The sequence below is a fragment of the Orbicella faveolata genome, unplaced genomic scaffold, assembly GCF_042242905.1.
Source record: "Orbicella faveolata isolate gen_17 unplaced genomic scaffold, um_ofav_v1 contig_34, whole genome shotgun sequence".
Classification (NCBI taxonomy): Eukaryota; Metazoa; Cnidaria; class Anthozoa; order Scleractinia; family Merulinidae; genus Orbicella; species Orbicella faveolata.
The window spans coordinates 675,077-695,331 of record NW_028301563.1 but is presented as its reverse complement, the minus strand read 5'-3'; the positions used below and the strand labels follow the sequence as shown (position 1 = coordinate 695,331).

The window sequence follows — 20,255 nt, the reverse complement described above, 5'->3', positions numbered from 1 at the left end:
GATTAAGAAGCATCAGGAGATTGTCACACTTACGATAGCAAAATGTGAAGCGGTCGATTGGCTTCTTTCCAAACCTTTGTCAGATAACCAGAAGTTCCAGCTTATTATGACTGAATTATAATGTGCTGAAAGTATAATGTGCTGAAAGAAGCTGTGAGTGCTAAACTCACATGGCAGCTGTCTCGCCCTCGCATTGAAAAGATTAAGAAACACATATATTTGGAACGTCAAAACATGTCTTCTTTTAGTGAAGAGGAACTTGACGAGCTCCTGAGACGTCAAGTTATCTAACAACCTGGGAACTTTGAGGAAAGACAGTTTTTTTGAGATCGAGAATTTACGAGAATTTTGAGAGAAGTTTCATCTTTCTGTAGACGCTTTCATCCACCCATTGGACTTCTAAATAGGCATACAGATTTTGAAAGGGTGGCAGAGATTAAAAGTTGCAGTTGTAAAAATACATGTGCATTCAAGCGGATTTTGCAATTATAAGGGTAAAATTTTAATTTACATTTGTATCCTGACTTAGGATACCCATGTGAATTCCAGTGTGGAAAAAACTGCTATTGAATCCTTGTATTTACAAGCCGAAATTTACAAGTTCAAATTATGCATATAAAAACTTTAAGTGTAACTTTTTTAAAATTGACCGTTGTGTGCCATTACTCTGATCTTAATAGATTGAGCGCCAGTGAACCTGCTGATGATGTGTGCATTTCTTTCACCAGCAGATTCAGAATATTATACTTGTACCTTAATAAATCTGCTTGCTTTTGATAACTGACTGCAACAATGAGTAAGAAAAAAATGCTTGTACTCGATGCAAAACAGGCTATTAATTAACAAGGGCGAATACATCCTGCAATAATCAAATGAAGGGAATGTCATTTATTATGTATGTGATATTCTTGTTATTTTCAAATCACCATAGTTTCTAGTGTGGGGTTGATCTGTGATTTTTTTATCCAGCCATTGCATATGCAATATTTACCGCTAAAGGAACAGACGATTAGAAATTGACTTTGCTCCAAATAATAGCTGAGACGTGGACTAACTCTGAGGGCTAAAATATATCAATGTTATTTTGGATGATTTAAGACAAAATTGGCAGGGAAATCACAGTTACTTGGGCAAAAAATGTATTTTTGTAGATATTTTGATACTATCATTACCAGCCTGAGGATCACATAATCAAAGTATTACTACTTAACCATTCTTGTCCAAAAGCGAGGCAAATGTGTATTAATATTTACCTTCATGTTGCCTTTGTAAATGTTCAGCAATGTTTGCTAAGCCTGGGACTAACTTGGCACAATATTATTGTTTCAGTCTTGTTATTTTTTAAAGCTACAAAATAAAGAAATACTTGTAAAAAAGAAACCATCTGTGCACTTCATTTATCATTTGTCAGCCATGTTGACTTGCCTAGATGTTAAAAATGGCATAGGTTAGTAGCAATGTTTAGATATGTCATGTTCACTGCCTAGCACGATGACTATAATGGAAGTGTAATAAACCAAGCTTTTCTACCAGTCGGAATATTTAATTATTGAATTTATCTCTGGAAATTATACTCATTTGTGATAAAACTCAAACACTGTGCTGCTTATACCTGTAAAAGGTGTTCCTTACAATACAAATTCAAGACAGAGTTCTTCCTTTTTCGTTTGTACTTACATGGAGTTATCAATCTTGTAGATGACGTTGGAGTGGACAAAGAAGAGGAAGATGGGGAATGCTGTGAGTTTCTAAACTAGCGTAATCCTGATATTTAACATACAATATTTTTAAACACCTGATTAATCATCACAGTTATATACACAACAAAAGCAGCTTTGAGGCTGATCTTTCATAAGTTTGCTTGCATATATTCATTTTTGTCATAATTTTACTATAATCTGCAGTAGAAGAAATTCAATTTCAACCCCCATGCATTTAAAGCTTGCATCATTCCTTATAAATACACTTAATACATGTTAGTTTCCTGACAAGAGATCTTGAGACTCTAATTTTGGTGCCGGCTACTTTTTAATATGCTTTATATTTTTTTGCGCCCAAGAGTTAAAATGTTATGATTTTAATGCACAACTGCTTTTGTTAGCGTGTTTTGCGGCTAACGGTTAACCTCATTAAGGTCTAAATTTCTACTAAAAATTAAACAGCTTATCAACAAACATTTAAGTTGAGTTCTCTAAAGTTGTGATCAGGAACTTTTATCTTCTAATGAAGTGCTTGACTGGCTGTACATTTTATGATAGATGTGCCTGGAATATAGCTTATTGTTGTAGTGTAGGGATAGTTCATTAAGTTCTTAGGTGAAAACTGGCCATACTTAATTGGCTGTATAAAATGCAAACAGCTTAATGAAATGGGCTGAGCCTGGGACAAACTGGGCACAGATTGCCTCAGTCTAATTTTAAAAGCTGCAAAATAAGGAAATTAATCAAAGTGGTCTGTGAGCAAACTTGTGAATTGAACAGACGAATTAAATTATTTTTTGGATCATGTTTAATGTTATCTGGTTTAGAGAAAATGTGGTTGATTTTCACATTAGAGTACAAACAGTAGTTCAGTGTTCACTGATAGTGCACAAAAGAAACTAAGTGACATTTGGATAAGGAGGCATTACAAGTGAAATGATCATGCTATTGCATTTGAAAACAGTGAACAATGTCATTTGTTTTAAACATTACCATTTTTGTTTCTGTTTCACCAAGAAATAGTTGGCAGAAAATGTGGGTGAAAAGTGAAAATTACTGTCTAGCATTGTAAATATTGAAAAATCAAGGCAATGGAAGTTTCTGATGTAATGCAAAGTCTGGGCAATATTTTTATTTCAAGTTGCAATAAGGCAACAAGGAAAGGAGGGTTATTTTCCTTATAGAGAGAAATTAGAGAAAATTAAGCAAAAACAGCGGAACAGACTTCCAGCTCATGTAACCAAAGTAGGAATGCTGATACTGAAGAATATAGAATGAACAAAATCCACAACAAAGAATATCCAGTTCCATCATAGCCTTGATTTTCATTGGCTTTGAAAACAATAAAAATGATCAGAACAAAAATTAGCCTGCAGCAGCATCCAGATTTTTGGGCTCTTGTTTTTGAAACATTAGAGCCGATAAGGGTACCCTCACAGGTTAAAGAAAACCCAAGCAACTTGATTGAGTCATGTGTTTGTGAGCTAGGTGCAATTCAACTGTAAGTCCAATGTTTTTGGACTTCAAATCCGATCTTTCCAGAGTCACTTGTTTCTCGACTGCTGGTCAAGGGGAACAAAGACTCTTGGTATGAGGTTGCTAGCATTCCAGTGGAAACCACCACAGCAAGAACAATGTGTTATATCGCCAGAGGTGTCAATCTTATCTGACACTTGGTCCGTGTTTACCGGCCAGTGCGTCATTTTAGCAATTTTGACTATCAAGTTTTATTTGTAATACTTGATAAACAACTATCCTGAGGGCCCGTCCACACTACGCCAGAGAAATTTGAAAATGCAGCTATATTTCCACAGTTAGCCCTTCTGTCCACAATAATCTGTCACAAGAATGGGTGCTCTTTACACGAAAACGCTCTTCCAACTGGAGAAATTTGAAAATGCTGGCTTTGTGTTTTAGTGTGGACGGAAAACATTTTAAAAACAGAGCATTTTGAAAACGATGACATCTTGATAATCATGTGATCTTCCTGCTGGGATTTTCCTCATGCACAAATCCAAAATGACTGCTGATTGTTGTGTTTTCAATTTCCCCCGGCGTGGTGTGGACAGAAAACATTTGATGGGTTTTCAGAATGAAAACACCCTTTTCAAATTTCACCGGCGTAGTGTGGATGAGTGTTTGCAGTTGCATCATGTGAGTATTAACAGATTGTGACTGTGGGTAGCCATTCAAAGTTAATGTTTATGTAGACAAAAATATCCTGCACGAATGCCTCCAGATAGACTTGCCACAAGTCGACTTCTACTTACATAAAATGAGTGACAAAGTTGTGAGAAGCTGACTTGTTCTGCTTGCTCGGATTCAAATTTAATTTGCATAATTTTTGGCATGAAAATATTAGTGTGATGTAATGAGTGTAAGCACAATAACAAACCATATACACAGTAACCGCAGTCACAAGATCAGGTTTCAAGGCATTGTGTATTTGAAGTTGAATAAATGAACAGCCAAAATATTAAAAAAAATATTAAGAAAAAGAACTCTACTTCATATGTATTAAAACTGATAAGAAAACAAGAAATTATATTTTTTTTCCTTTGTTGTGCAACAAAAGCTGAAAAAATTGAACACACAAAAACGAGTTATTTATTGACTTTGGAGGACAAAGCGAAACCGAATACAAACACAGAAAAATAAAAGCAAAAAGGCGCATCCGAAAACCAATTCAAAAACAAGAAATCAGATAATTTCTTCACGGGCGACAAAATTAATATTATGGTGCAGCGAAAGAAAGATAGACGACAAAAACAGGTCAAATCAGTTCTGTTGAGATCAATCATACTTCAACTGTCTTAAATTACTGCCCACTTAGTTCTTTTCTTCCGTGTTCTGTAGTAGCCGAATAAGAATAAAACAAAATCTATTCAAACCAAGCGAATAAACTAAACAAACAAACCACGGAGGTCGCCATAAATTAAATATGAAGAAATCCGGCGTGCAGATATACTGTTCACTTTTAAAACCTAAAGGTCCAAAATAAAGGAAACCAAATGAAAGAAACATGACAGGAAGTTCAATGATACTAAATTTTCATTCAAGATGAGACAAACAAACCTACTACTAATAGCAAAAGTATGTTCAAAGTTAAAAAGGAAGAGTTAAAGAGGAAACACATGTGCACCTCATTTATCAAATGTCTGTCATGTTCACTTGCCTAGATGTTTAACATGGCGTAGCTTAGTAGCAGTGTTTAAAAATGTCATATTTACCATCTACATGTAGCATGATGATTATACAGGTACAGCTGTGGTTTAATAAACTAAGCTTTTTGATCAATCAGAGTATTCAATTAACAAATTTACCTCTGGAACTTATAATCATTTGTAATATTACTCTCATAATGTGCTACTTACACCCATGGAAAGCATTCCACATAACTTAAAGAAAGAGATCTTTTTTTCTTTAATTGTACTTACATGGATTTTTCAATTTTGTAGATAACACAGAAGACCCTGGCCTTCGCCGACGTTTGAACTTTAGTGTATCGAGTCAAGGTAATCTCTTGGGTCAGTTTAAAGACTAGTGTAACCCTGTTGTTTAACATATACTTTCTTCTTGGGAGAACTTGCATAATTATGGAAAGGTCGAGGATGCTTGTCATTTTGTGAGCCATTACTACATGACAATTATTGCCCATGGCTCAGTGAACATTTTAAACTTAATTACTGGTCCGGAAGGAAGCAGATTTGTTTTGCCAGGAATGTCAATGATCCACAAGACAAAAACAAAGGAAACATTTAGATTGGAGGAAAAGACAACTAACTGTTTTCCTGGAGACCAGTAACTCTATAAACAAGGACAAATTTGCATCAAAGAACGATAAAAATAACAGACGCATAACATCAAACCTGGGGTCAATTTTTTTACGCAATTCATGTAATCTACAAGTCGGACCATTGTATTTACAAGTGCAGACAAAAACAAGTTTATTAAAAATCGTTGCAAGTCCAGGTTGCAAGTGTCTGACCTGAAATTACTCGTGTATCACTACATGTGTAAAAGATCCTGAGAATCAAATTTAATTAAACCTTTACGACAGTTCTATGTCAATGTATTTTTACGAGAGCCCAGCTCGTAAATCACAACTGCAAAATACATGTCGCATTAAACTTGTAATGATTGAGTTAGACCTCTGAAACACATGTATTTGGAGCATTGAAATATGTCTTCTTTTAGTGAAGAGGAACTCGACGAGCTCCTGAGACGTCAAGTTGTCTGCCAACCTGGGAATTTTGAGGAAAGATGGTATTTGAAGATCGAAAATCCAAGGGAATTTTAAGAGAAGTTTTTTTTCCTGTGGACGTATCAGAAAAGGAATGAATCGGTTTTCTGATACAAAAACAAGGAGTGCAAAAATACTGTGCAACGCACTTTCCATGCTGTAATTTGTTTATTTTATACTTACCGAGACTTTCACCCTCAACTAGATTTTCACCCTTCATTCGGCAGAACAAATGTCAAGTTATGTTTTTATTCCGTCTAAGTACAAGCACTTTGTTGCTACTTTAAAAACCTAGTGTAAATATTTTTCATACAGAATGTTTACTTCGTCATCAGTCAACGATTCAGCTGTGTTTGATATGTTTCCCTAGCGGCGTCCACAAAACCAGGATCAGACCGGACCGGACCGGATCACTGATCAGATCATGGACCAGATCACGGATCGGATCGTGGATTGGTTCATGGATCGGATCACATAAAAGAAAATTAAAAAAAACATCCCCAAAAAATCAAATCGTTTATAAAATAATAATAGATAAATCAACGTGAAAAATTAAAATACGTTAAGGACGGTGCCTACTAAATACAAAGGTTTTTGCGCCAGGTTAGGACCACACGGAAAAAGTAGGTCTTTGCAAGGGCTATTGGAATCCACAAAGAAACATTGGGGTAGCCACACATTTTTCAAGATAATTAGCCTTGAATCTCAACAAAAATGCTGACATCAGCATTTTTCTGAAAAAAGAACGAAAGGATGTTTTTTTCAAATTTCCTTAGAATTCGCCTTTACATTCAGAAAAGCAAACACATTTAAAATGATCTTTAAACTACATGGCAAATGGTAACATATAAAACCATTTTTGGTATATTTGTAATAACAAAAAAAAATTAATGGTTGCAACAGCACTTTTAGGGTCTCTGACAGCTTTCCTCTGGTTCAGCTAAAATACAGCCTAAATACCTTTTGCTCACAACCAGAAACTAATCACATGTTGAATAGGCTTGCCACTTCTATTTCATAACATAAAATGTAGAGTAACCACGCATTTTTTAAAGTTATTCACCTTTTTTTGAAAACTTTTAGGGTGCCCATTACATTTTTTCCTGTCACCTCCCCAGTAAGGAAGACAGTTGCGTATCTCGCACTTGTTTTGTGCGCGCACTACGCCATCTGCAGGTACATGTTTACAGTTGGATTTCAGTATAATTTTCAACAGATAACAGGTAGGTTTTTAGCTGGAAGATGTTAACAGTTAGTGGTTAGCGATATGCTGCTATTATGGTGTGCCTGGCTTACGTACAGGTTCATTAAACTTGATTTGGTCACAGTAGGAAAATTTTGCTTTCATTTTAGTCGTGAACGTGATAGCCTCGTTGATTGCGTCAATGTCAACCCCAGCACGTGTGTGACACTTAAACCACACCTTGCGTGATGCGCAGAACGTGTGCGCACTAACAAAAGTAGGCACTGTCCTTAAATGAAAATAAGAAATGTTGCATGACAAGCCAAAATAAAGTCTGCGTGACATAATGGAGTGCAGGTCCCGTTGAAAGAAGAGCCGAAGAGTTCTGCAACCCACAAGTATAAACTTAAATGGCTAAAGGACACTGAGGCCTTTAAGTGCTACAGTTGTGACTCGACCATTCAAGTCCCAGGCGAAATCCCTGATCTGCCAAATGATGTAATTGAGTCTACTAATGAGTATAAGTCATTTGTGAAGGACGGGAAACTACAAGTTCATTTCAGGCCCACGCATTACCACCTACGTGCTGCATGCATTACCGCCAAGAATCCCGAATTTGACACAAGTAATGACATGTTAATTACAGAGAATGACAAGAGGTCATTTAAAGAGCCACATAAGTGCCTAATTTATGGCGAATTTAAATTGTAATGAACAGGCAGATGTAGTCATTTTGTACGAACGGCGAAGGTGCAAGTTATATCCTTTCAACATTAGCTGGCTCAAAGCTTGTGGAACCTCCCATTCTCGTTTTTGAAATTGTTGTTAGTATCAGTAGCTGATTCTCGGCTACATTTTTGTGTCCTGTGCGAGCGTTATAGTTGGCGTTACAGTTTGCTTCAAAGGAGCAACATCACGGTTTGTGCATCTTGAAAAAACTAGCCTAGTTTTCCAATTTGCAGTCCTTGCTAATCTTTGCCATCCTTAACGATCCTCATTCCATTTTGATTTATTCTTGCCTCTTAAATATTTTTCTACCCTAGAACACGATCATGTCAAGGTTTTATTCTATTTAAAGGCAACTCTTTATGACCCTAAAAATGACTCTAAATATTGTGACGTAACTCCTAAAATGTTGTTTATTCTCAGGTTGCATTATCGTTGAGACAATTGATGTTATGTCTTTAAATGTGAAAACAATTCCTAGATATTTTGCAAAACAGCTATATTTCTTTGAAATACAATTGGTTTGTTTTATTTTATTCCAGTGAGAATATTATATTCCAAACTCACATCTTCTAAAAGTACAGACTTATCCCAAAAACGTAAACTGTTTGACATCATCAGGTGTTGAATTTGTTTGGTGTGTTTTTAGTTTTTTGTCCTTCGATTTAAGAGGCCCTGCGCCTAAGAAACGACCGATGATTTCCGGCTAAAAAATAAAATCGGCTGATTTTTATCTCCCAAGCAGAGGTTACCGAATACTATTTAAAAATGAATTTCTTTTGTTTCAGTTTCGCTTTAAACCAAAAATATTGAGCCGCAAACTTTTTCCGTCTGATAGCAGCAAAATCAGGCCGAAAATAAGCCCCCGCAAAAAACTGTTCAGAAATTACTATCGCAACGCAAAATAACGAGAAAACTACACAGTGTTGAAGAAAAAGGCCTTTTAATGCAATATCATTCGATAAACATCAAAAAACTGCCGAAGCGATTAAAAAATAAAGTTTCAAATATTGCATACTAAATTAGATGGAGTGTTGGAACTGATTTTAAAATAATTATTTCTCAAAAGTTCAACGCTTTTGAAAGCAATCACAGTGATGAATTAGACATTGGAGGGATATACATCACCTTTCTGGAAAAACATTTTTCGGCCAAAGTATATTGACTTTGTACAAAGCGTTCAAAGTTACCGTGTTTACCGTTATCCTGCTACTTCGGTGAAACACTTCTCTTTTGCCAATACGGCCGTGGATAGCGTGGTAAACGCCACTTTAAACCTTGCTAGGCATTCAAAGACCATCCTGAGTAGAAGGACGTAGAATTAAAAGAGAAAGGAAGATGAAAAATACGCAGAAAAAGAAAATAACTCGAAATTACCATCTGCTAACGAAAGTTGAATCTGGAAAATGTCGTGGCGTGACAGCGGCCATTGACGTCATTTGCACGTCAAGTCGCAAGAGCGTGGGAAAACGAGTCTGCAATGTCCTTCGGGTGGTCAGCGGCTAGGGATCCAGTCGTGACCTCTAACTCAGATCACGCTGCGACCAAAACGGTGTGGCGATTGGGGAAGTATTTCTTTTTCAGTGACCCTCATTTGTGAGAAATAATATAACATTGTTCCACTAAACGTTTTCTGGCCGGGAAAAATTGTTTTCCTATTTGTGCATTCGTTTGGATTCCGCCGCTATTTATACAAATGACGTCAATGGCCGCTGTCACGCCACGACATTTTCCAGATTCAACTTTCGTTAGCAGATGGTAATTTCGGGTTTTTATTTTCTTTTTCTGCGTATTGTTCATCTTCCTTTCTCTTTTAATTCTACGTCCTTCTACTTAGGATGGTCTTTGAATGCCTAGCAAGGTTTAAAGTGGCGTTTACCACGCTATCCACGGCCGTATTGGCAAAAGAGAAGTGTTTCGCCGAAGTAGCAGGATAACGGTAAACACGGTAACTTTGAACGCTTTGTACAAAGTCAATATACTTTGGCCGAAAAATGTTTTTCCAGAAACGTGATGTATATCCCTCCAATGTCTGATTCATCACTGTGATTGCTTTCAAAAGCGTTGAACTTTTGAGAAATAATTATTTTAAAATCAGCTCCAACGCTCCATCTAATTTAGCATGCATTATTTGAAACTTTATTTTTTAATCGCTTCGGCAGTTTTTTGATGTTTATCGAATGATATTACATTAAAAGGCCTTTTTCTTCAACACTGTGTAGTTTTCTCATTATTTTGCGTTGCGATAGTAATTTCTGAACAGTTTTTTGCGGGGGCTTATTTTCGGCCTGATTTTGCTGCTATCAGACGGAAAAAGTTTGCGGCTCGATATTTTTGGTTTAAAGCGAAACTGAAACAAAAGAAATTCATTTTTAAATAGTATTCGGTAACCTCTGCTTGGGAGATAAAAATCAGCCGATTATATTTTTTAGCCGGAAATCATCGGTCGTTTCTTAGGCGCAGGGCCTCTTAAACGTTTGTCTGATTATGACCATGTTGACTCATTTTATGACAGTTTACCTTTGCTATTATTATTGCAGATCACTTAAAAGAATATCCCACCTGAATTAAATAAAATGTTCTGCTCACAGTAGTCACTCTAGCGTAATTTGCTCAGCAAAATTTTGAATCTGAATTTGAATTTTTTTCATTTCTTTTAAATATTTTTTTCGGTGATCCAGTCTGTGATCTGATCTGCAATCCGATCCATGGTCCGGTCCATGGTCCGGTCTGTGATCTGGTCCCTGATCCGGTCCCTGATCTGGTCGGTGATCCGGTCTGGTCCAGTCCGGTCCGATCCTGGTTTTGTTGATGCCGGTTTCCCTAGCCTTGCTTTTTATTAAGTCGTTTGCTTCCAGCTTCCAGACATTTCCTTGCTTGGCTAAACTCTTTGTCGTCAACATATTTGCCATGTTTAGCCTGGACTTTTTGCAGTCTTAAGGTGAATTCAGTTGAATGAGCACTGTCAGAGCAGTGTATGAGCACTGAAATATCTGAACTTATCTATGAAACATGAAATAAACTGCATTGGTGAAAGTCTGGATCCAGCACTGGATTTCTCTTGGGGACATCTATTGCAATATTCTTTTACATTGTTTTATTTCATAAAAATTTTTAAGTCTCACTGCCAGTCATTTCAAAAAGTAAACAAAAGGGAAAAAGGTGAATTGCATTATTCAGTTCAAAGAGGAACAATTGAACAAAGGAACAAGTAAGCTTGGATTCTGAAAACCCAACTATGCAAAGCTACTTACAATACAGCTACTTCCCACACAGGTTGTATCTCACTTTTACTTTTAATTAAGCTTAACCATCAGCCTGTCTGTTTATGATCCAATTTTCTTTGAATTTTCGAGTTACCTCTTATTATATTTTTTGTTGCAAATATGACATTCTTTTGCTTGTTTAAAATTCTTTTCATCTTCATCTGTCATCTTAAGAGGTTTATTGAATTTGTATTTAATTATGTTTCTACAATATTTAACTTCATCAATCATTTTCTCCTTAAATTTATGAACTGCATTTTCACCTCTATAAGATTGAACTGGTTTTGTATATTTATTGTTATAGCAACATACTACTTCATAGCCGTAACTACAATCTGTGTGTTTTTGATATGCTTCAGTATAGGATTCACTATCATTTGGTTTACATGAATCCACTTTTTCTGTGATAGCTTTGAAATCAGCATATATAACAGACGGTACTTTTAATTGCCTATGATGGTTTTTAAACATTATTTTTTCACCTTTTTGTGGCATTTTAATGGCTTGTTCACCATTAATTACTATACAATTTTCTTTGTGTTCATTAAGAATATCTTCTGAGGAAAAATGTTGAAGACAATACATGCAAAAATGTTATGTTGATGTTTAGTTTGATCAAACATAAATCTGTTGAAGTCTTTGATTAGCATGTAATGTTGTTTTTCTTCATTACTTGTTAAAAGTAAATTCAAATGATCATTAAACTTTTCTTTGGAAATATAAATTGGAAATTTTTGTTTATTTTCATATCCAAAGACATTAATGTTGATCAACATCTTGTGGATTTAAATGTCTGATATGAAACCATCTGAAACATTCATTATCTTTATTTTGTAAGATTATAAGGCCTTTCATATGATGTCTTAATTCTTTTGGAAGTTGGATATATGATTTTCCCTTCATTGGCTTATATTTAACAATATTCAAATAATGATGATTAATTTTATCGATTATCCAGCCTGATCCTTCAGATAATCACTGACCAATCTTTTTCAGAATCTGTTCTTGAGCAATTTTGAATTGTTTATTTGAATCAATAATATTTGTAACAGTTTGAGCTTGACTATTGAAATAAGCTGTTTTAAGTTTTACATAATGCTTTCCACCAGTAATATCAATTTCAACTTCAACATCTTTATCATTTTTTTCATTAGAAACTTCTTTAATGAAAGTTATTCTCAAAGATTCATAAAATTTAAAATTTTTATTATTTTCCAAGTAAGATTTATTGAAATAGCGTTCAATTGCCTGTCTAGTATTTTGTAATTGAATTAATGGATCATTTTTGTTTTTTAAATCAATCTCATAAGTTTTAACTGAGTCTTTTAGAGCTTGTTTAATAGGTGTGATTTTAGTTCTTGGAGCAGGAATTGGTTTTTAGATTTAATAGTTGTAGGTTTTGGAATTGGTTTGTAATTATCTCTAAATTCAAGAGGTGGTGCAATTATATATTCCTCATAATCATATACCATTTGTTTAACAGTTTTACGAGGTGCTGGAATAGGTTTTTTTTATTTTTGTTGATCTTTTAATAATAGATCAATGAATTGTTTTTGTGATAATTTATTCAATTCTGATTTATTCATCATTACTATATTATAGTTAAATTTTTTAAAAATAATTTTCACATTTCATATTCATTACTACAAATGTATTAATGTCGATTTTCCTTTAAGTGTCTTTCAAAAGCTCTGCTTTGCAAATGGTGAATGATTTTTTGATTTGTGGAGGCCTGGGACAGTCCATTTTAGGCTGTTTCTAAAGCAAAGCATTTTTTGATTTCTAGAGACCTGGCAAGAGTATATTTTAATCATGAGCCGGCTCTGCGAAATGTTTTCTGGCAGAAGGATTTTTTTGATTTGCCAAGGGTCGGGAGACATGAAATTTGCTCACGAGAGGGTTTGAATAGAAAGTGCTATTAAAGTACCTGAAAATCGGGTTTTTCGAGTTGAGGCCCGGCGAGGGTATTTTGTTGCTTTGCAGGAGCTGTTGAAGGGTATTTTTTTATATGACGTCCTAAAAATGCATTTATATGACAACTACCCTTGTGTGCCATTACGCTGATTTTAAAAGACTGAGCACTAGTAAAACTGCTGATGATGTGCGTATTTCCTTCACCTGTAGATTCAGAATATTATACTCCTACCTTAAAGTGGTACTATGATCAAAAAATTCACTGCCCTTTTTCCTTCAGATTTTAAAGCGTGTTTGTTTGACATCTGACTGGCAAAATCTTGAGCTTCGAATTTTATCCAAAAGCTGTTTTCTTTGAGTGCAAGTTTAGGATTTCACGGTCTGCCATTGTTCACCCGACATCTGAACAATTTTCTTTTACTCCTGTTAAATGCCATCAGGTGGAAGTTATTATTAAGAATGTAGCGGCCGCCTTTCTATGCAGAACGGGGCACAAGAATCATTGGTACGATCCACACATCTAACAGTTCTACTCTGATTTATCTTCCACGGTGTTGGGACGAATTATTACAACTTGAACATGTTAAAGTTCAAAGTAAGGCATGACAGGATTTCCTTACCACAATGTCTGGATAAGATTGTTAAAGTCTGTAATGGAACGTACTTGGGAATGGCTTCGGGTGAAGCTTGAGTAAACAGGTAACAAAGCTACAATTACACACTGAAAATACACGGACATCGCGAAAACGTTCTCCTAGCACAAGGAGCCCCGTTTTTTAAGTCCCATATTAGAACCAGGGGATGACGGGATGCGTAACACAACACTGAACGACTGAGAAGGCGTTACATGGCTCCCCTCATACATTGTAAGAATGTATGAAGTTACAATAACAAATATCAAAAAGAATAAGTTCTATCAATGTCAATCATTCCTATATGAAGGAACAGTTCAGGCTCCCCGACGGGGTCATACTCCAGTAATAAAGGTTTCTTCATCAGCACACTGAATCAGTCGTCCCTTTCATCCTCATTTGGATGGTAAATCAGGACCAACTTGTGGATAGGTCTTTCAAAGAACTTCTTTGTTCCAGACTTGGTGATGAGGAGGAGGACCTTGCGTACAAGCCCATCTTCACTGGGATAGACCTCCGTCACTTTGGCAAGTGGCCACTGGTTTCTAGGGGAGGAATCATCGCAAATAAGGACAATATCACCAACTTGGCTGTTAGGAATGACATCATTCCATTTCTGGCGTTTCTGTTGTAGCAAGCAGTATTCTCGTTGTCAGCGGCACCAAAACTGATCTGACAGGTATTGAAACCTTCTCCATCTCCGTCTTGAGTAGAGATCCGGTCACGCGAAATTGCCCGGAGGGGGCAATACTACTTTTGCCTTGAGAGTAAGCAGATCATTTGGGGTGATTGGCTCAGGTGCCTCTGGATCTGATAAATTGTCCACAGTGAGCGGGCGGCTGTTCACGATGTTTTCTGCTTCAGTAAACAGAGTTCGAAGGGTCTTGTCATCAAGCTGTTGGGTGTGGTCAGCTAGGAGACCGGCCAGGACTGAGCGCACAGTACAAATAAGTTGCTCCCACATGCCTCCCATATGGGATGTGCATGGCACGTTCATCTTGAACTCGATGAGGTTGCAATCTTGGGTTAGGAGGAAGTTCTTAACAGAATCGACGTTTACTTCTTTCAGGGCAACGTTGAGCTCATTTTTCGCTCCTATGAAGTTTGATCCTTGATCACATCTCAATTCACGGACTTTGCCTCTTCGGTTAATTTGTGTAAGCGTAAGTTAGCGGCTGCACACATTTCGTGCTTTCGTGTTCCTGATGATACTGATAGCACTTTCAGGTGTAACAAAATACTTTAATCCATCATCAACGTAGAAGTCTCGTTGAAGAAAGTCTGCAGCTGCCTGGCCAAACTGCTCTCGACTGGCTTCAGCTGTGGCTCTTAGACCAAAATTGGCGACGCCTGGCGAAGAGACAGCTCCGAAGAGATGGGAATTCATCCGATATTCACAAATTTGGCCATTCAGATCATTGTCTTTAAACCATAGAAATCTCAGAACGTTTCTGTCTTCTGGGTTAACATGAAAACTGTGAAACTCTGTTCAATGTCACATGTTACTTCTGTTTCTTCTTTTTGAAACCTTGAGAGTACACCAACGAGACCATTTATCATGTCTGGTCCTTGTAAGAGATGTCTGTTGAGCAACTGATCTTGAAAGACAGCACTGTAATTGAAGACTATTCGAATTTGATCTGGTTTCTTGGGGTGGTAGATGTCAAAATGTGGGAGGTACTAGACTTTCCCGGCATTGGTCTCCAGTTCCTCTGGTGGGACGAGACTGGCACGGTTCTTGTCAAAGATCTTCTGCATGAACTCAGTGTAATGTTTTAGTGTCTTGCCATTTTTAAGGATTTTCCTCTTGATGCCAAGTAGCCTTTTCAGACATTGTTCACGATTGTTTGACAAAGTCTCATCATCTGTCTTGAATGTTAAGGGCATTTCCCAATTTCCCGTTTGATTCTTGTGGATGCTGATAGTGAGAATGTTACAGAAACGCCAGTCTTCCACAGACTCGCTCTTTTCAGTGCCAGGGATGTTTTGGGTGTGGTGAAGTTCACTGTAGTCTAATTGCATCATTTCTCTGACTTGCTGGGGCGAGGTAACATCTTTAATGTAGTGCCTTGTGGTAAAGGAGATCACAGAATCTTCTTTGGAACTGTTGCTTGTCGGCACATTGAAGTGGTTCTGAGGGATTTCTCGCTGTATCGTAATGCGATTAACTGTCGCACAGTTCACACTATGTTCTCTCTTGTGTAGACACACAGGACCGATGATTGTCCAACTGAACTTATATTCTTCAGCCCAAGGCTCATCTTCTCTGCCATAGATGATACTCAATGGCTGGAAGGGAGATGGAATGTTACGACCAATTAATATTCCAATATCTGTACCAGGATGGTAATCTATGCGATGAGCCACTTCTAAATGCTTCCAAGACCTGGCTACTTCTGGTGTTGCAATGTCTTCTTGACTGGCTGGAATTTTATCTTGAGAGTAAGCAAATGGAACCTTAATAGGCTTGTGTAGATTGTCAATGTCCCGGAAGTGTAATCCATTCACTTTCTGAGTGCAGACACTGTTTACTCCTGTAATCGTGTTTATTTCAAGGTTTACAACTTGGCCCTTAACTCCTAGCAGTTCGAGAAGGGTATCTGTAACGAAAACATCTGTCGACTGGTCATCCAGTACTGCATAGGTGGGTACCTTCACTGAGGGATTGTCTTGGTGGAAGACTTCAAGAAGAACTATTCGTGCACAAGAGTGTGCTGGCTGGTTTTGTCCACAAACTTGAGAACAGGCAGAATTAGCTTGGCTAATGTCTTTCTTTTCATGTCGGGTCAGATCATGAAGTATAGTGGCGTGTTTCTGTTGGCAGATCTTGCACTGTAGCTTCTCTCTGTTGCAGTCTTTGGAGATATGCTTGTTAGAGCTGACACACTTGAGACAGATCCTGTTCTTCATCAAGAAGTCTTTGCACTCTTCATAGCTAAGCCTTTGGAACTGCTCACAGTCATTTATTGCATGGGACTTCATCTTGTGATAGAAGCAGTATGTACCAGAGTCAGGTGGGGTGGTGTGGCATGGTTGCTGAGGGGTTGGTAAGTTGCTTGGTGGAGTGGTTCTCAGGTTTGGTTGCTGAGCTTGGATTGCTGCCACTTGCAATTCTTTGTCAACAAGGTTTAGTTCACTGTCATTGCCTGAAGGTGATGCGAATGTCAAAGCAACATTTGAATTTCGGCTATGACGAAATTGGCGACCTGCAGGCTTGCCTCGGTCAGGGGTTGTGGAGCCAGTTGTTCCTGGACTTTGCAGAATTTGAGGGATGTTTGTCCTTTCTGCATGGTAGCATACTTCTTCAGCAAACTCTTCAAAGGATGGGAAGGCAACTTTTCCTTTCTTTTTCTGAAGCTTTAACACTTTATCTGACCACTTTGCTTTAAACCACCCAGGTAGCTTTTCAACTAGAACTTGAATTTGTGAAGGGTAACTGAGAACTTTGAGACTTTCAATATGCTTGCTTGCGATTTTCACTTGTTGCAAGAAATCACTGAACTCTTTTAGACCAGTTGCATTGTTTGGTCCGACCTTAGGCCAAGTTGTTAGCTTCTTTTCAAAGTCTGTGCTGATAATGGCAGGGTTACCAAAACGTTCCTTGAGGATTTTGCGTGCTTCCTGGTATGCACTTTCGGGGTCTTGTACTAGTATTGTAATTGTTCCACAACCTTTTTGGCTTTACCGCCCAAGTATTGGTACAAGAGATGTAACTTCTGTCTAGCTGTAACTGGTGCAGAATCAACTAGACTTTCAAATGCATTTTCCCATAAGAAGAATTTAGTGTTGTCCGAGTCGTTGCCTTCAAGAACATCAGGTGTCGCCTGTGGTAGTCGCTGTAACTGGGTAATCTTGGCAAGGGTATCCGTAAGTTGGCCTGTGTAGCTTTGTGATACTGGAAGAAACGGGGTTACAGGTGGCAGAAAGAAGGCTGGAGGGTTTCCACAGAAGCCCCTTGGTGTAGAAGGATGGTACTCTGACTGTGCAGTGGAGATTGCTGGAATAATCGGGGGGCGCTGACCTCCAATGCTGAAGCTGGTGGTAGTGTAAACAGGTGAAAATGGACACAAGGTTCTCCTGGGTTCTTGAACTGACGGTACCAGTGGTGCTTGGGGCGGTGCGCTGTGTGAGGTTGGAGGCTCTGGTTGAGGGTGTAGCATGTGAATTGAAGGAGGTGACAAAGATGTGACCGATACATTGTTTGTTGCTGGCGTTACTTGGGTAGAAGATGTTAAGATGCAGGCCTCTGGGGTGGAGGTCAACCCAGCTTCCTCGTGGTAGTTCAGAAGGGCACCAATAGGATCGTGCAGAGTAGTGGGCAGCAAAGGTGGTTGTTCGTCATCTAGTTGATTCTCTTCGTCGATCGCCTTTTTGTATACAGCTTCTTGGGCTGCGATTTCTTCAAGTTCTTTTTGTATCCTTAATTGCTCTAACTTACTTTCTTGTTCTGCGATGACTGGTGAGAACTTGAGTTTCTCTTTTAGAGCAGCCTCTTTGGCCTGGCAGGCAATAAGTGTCTCCCTGGATAAACTTTTGCTGGACCCTGATTTAGTAGAGGTTCGCGATTGGCTTGACTTTCATGAGTAAATAGATTTACTATCCTCTTCAAGCCTTTTAGTGTGCGAGAGAGGGGGGCTCACAATCAGCTTATGGAATACCTAACTTCTAAAGGCCACTTATCTACCAAACAAAGTGGTAACAAAGAGGAACACTCCGCCGAAATCTCTGTGATTCAGACCACCGAAATGATATTAAGTGCGATTGATGAAAAGCACTTGATGGCAGTAATTCTGCTTGACATGAGCAACGCCTTTGACAGTATAGATCACAACTTGCTTCTTGTTAAGCTGCAAGAAGTCGGTGCCTTGCCTTTAGCTTTGCAGTGGTTTCGTAGTTATCTAACCGCTTGCTATCAGGTTGTCACGATTGGAACAGCTCCATGGGAACACCTGCAAGTGGCCAGTGGAGTGCCTCAGGGGAGTATATTAGGACCACTACTCTTTAGTATTTACATGAATGATTTGCCGTTAGTTCCGCAACATTGTTCTGTCCAGTGCTACGTGGATGACAATACGCTCTTGCTGTCTTTCCGGCTTCAAGACCAATCATGCATAGTAGCAGAAATAAATCAAGACCTTATAAGAATACGTAACTGGTGTTTTGATAACCAGTTACTGTTAAACCCTGACAAGACAAAGTTCCTAGTTTGTGGTAGTAAACTTGGAGTCACTAAGACTCGCAACTTCAAGCTTTTGTTCCTTGGAAAACAGCTTGCTCCAGTGGAGGCTGCCAGAGACCTTGGTGTCATATTGGATACAAGTTTAACTTTTGACGATCATGTCACTGCAACTGTTGCTTCTTGTATGTCGCGACTAGGCCAGATAAACTGTGTTAAACATTGTTTTGACAACTGCACTTTAATTTATTATCAACACAATAGTTTTCAGTAAACATTTTTATTGCTCTGCAGTCTGGAGCAATACTTCTCAATCTAACATTGCAAAACTCCAAGTTGTTCAGAATTTTGCCTGTAGAAGTGGGTCAAAGGAATACGATCATGTTACTCCCATTCTCCCACTCAACTGGCTCCCCGTGAAACAACATATGTATCATCGCAATGCAATTAGGGCATTTAAATGCATGAATGGTCTTGCTCTGGGGTATCTATCTGATCAGTTTATTAAGTGTTCATCAACAGCAACACGCAAAACTAGAAACTCAGAGCTGTTAAATATTCCGTTATTTAAAACCACAACTGGCCAAAAGTTTTTACTATCGTATGGTATCTCTCTGGAACGCTCTGCCTCAAAATATTAATTTAAGTCAATCGTTAGCTCATTTTAAGACCTTGATGAGGAAAAGACTCTTAATGGATAGGTAACTGAATTTATCTAGTATGGAATACTTTAAATCTTCTAATTCTTTCGCTTGTATTGATTTGAATTTTTAAGTGCATTTAAAATTTTATTCACATAGAATTAATTTTATTGTATTTTATTGTTGTTTTGTTACATATTTCACTGAAAAGCCCCTTGGGGATGTGGAATAAACGTATGTATGTATCTATATTCACATTCAAGACTGACCAATTGGACCTCAGAGGGTTGGATCGAGGATAAGATGACGTCAAAGACTCACTAGCTTAAAATTGTAGGGTGTAAACGCAGCTTCTTGTACATGCAAAACACAAGTTTAAAAGTCTGAAAGTTCAAAACTCCCGTGCTGCATATTAATTTAGGCACGTGCACACATATTGCATTTTTAAACTAGTGAGTCTTTGACGTCATCTTATCCTTGATCCAGCTCTCTCAAGATTTTAAAGTTAGTAATGGCAGACCATTAATTAGGAAAATTTCAGTCAAAATAAACAGGTGTCTTTTTGAAATGAAGGCTTAAAACTTCAGTCAATTAGTGGTTCAGCTACATAGTTTTGAAATACAAAGAAAAAGTAGAATTGATTTTTGGTCACAGTAGCGCTTTAAGAAATCTGCTTGCTTTTGATAAATGACTGCAACGGCAAGTAAGCAAAAAAAATACTTGTAGTCAATGCAAAACAGGCTATTTAATAACAAGAAGGAATACATTCTGCGA

The 20,255-nt window shown here is 37.7% G+C and overlaps 1 protein-coding gene and 2 long non-coding RNA genes across 10 annotated transcripts in view; 2 read left to right on the top strand and 1 right to left on the bottom strand.

Moving 5' to 3' along the window:
- Positions 1-20,255, top strand: part of LOC110043793 (uncharacterized) — a 198,503-nt gene that overhangs the window by 135,509 nt on the left and 42,739 nt on the right. For all 8 annotated transcript variants that reach the window (XM_089272060.1, XM_089272057.1, XM_089272055.1 and 5 more), the window contains 2 exons: positions 1,699-1,740; positions 5,159-5,215. In XM_089272060.1, coding sequence (XP_089128186.1) covers positions 1,699-1,740; positions 5,159-5,215 — 99 coding nt within the window. The remainder of the gene's footprint in view (positions 1-1,698; positions 1,741-5,158; positions 5,216-20,255) is intronic.
- Positions 8,779-9,293, bottom strand: LOC149104205 (uncharacterized). The gene is made up of 2 exons (XR_016201666.1): positions 9,230-9,293; positions 8,779-9,153 (listed from the first exon to the last, which is right to left on the bottom strand). It is a non-coding gene; the product is annotated as an uncharacterized LOC149104205 (long non-coding RNA).
- Positions 9,148-11,015, top strand: LOC149104204 (uncharacterized). Its single transcript, XR_016201660.1, has 2 exons — positions 9,148-9,610; positions 9,690-11,015. It is a non-coding gene; the product is annotated as an uncharacterized LOC149104204 (long non-coding RNA).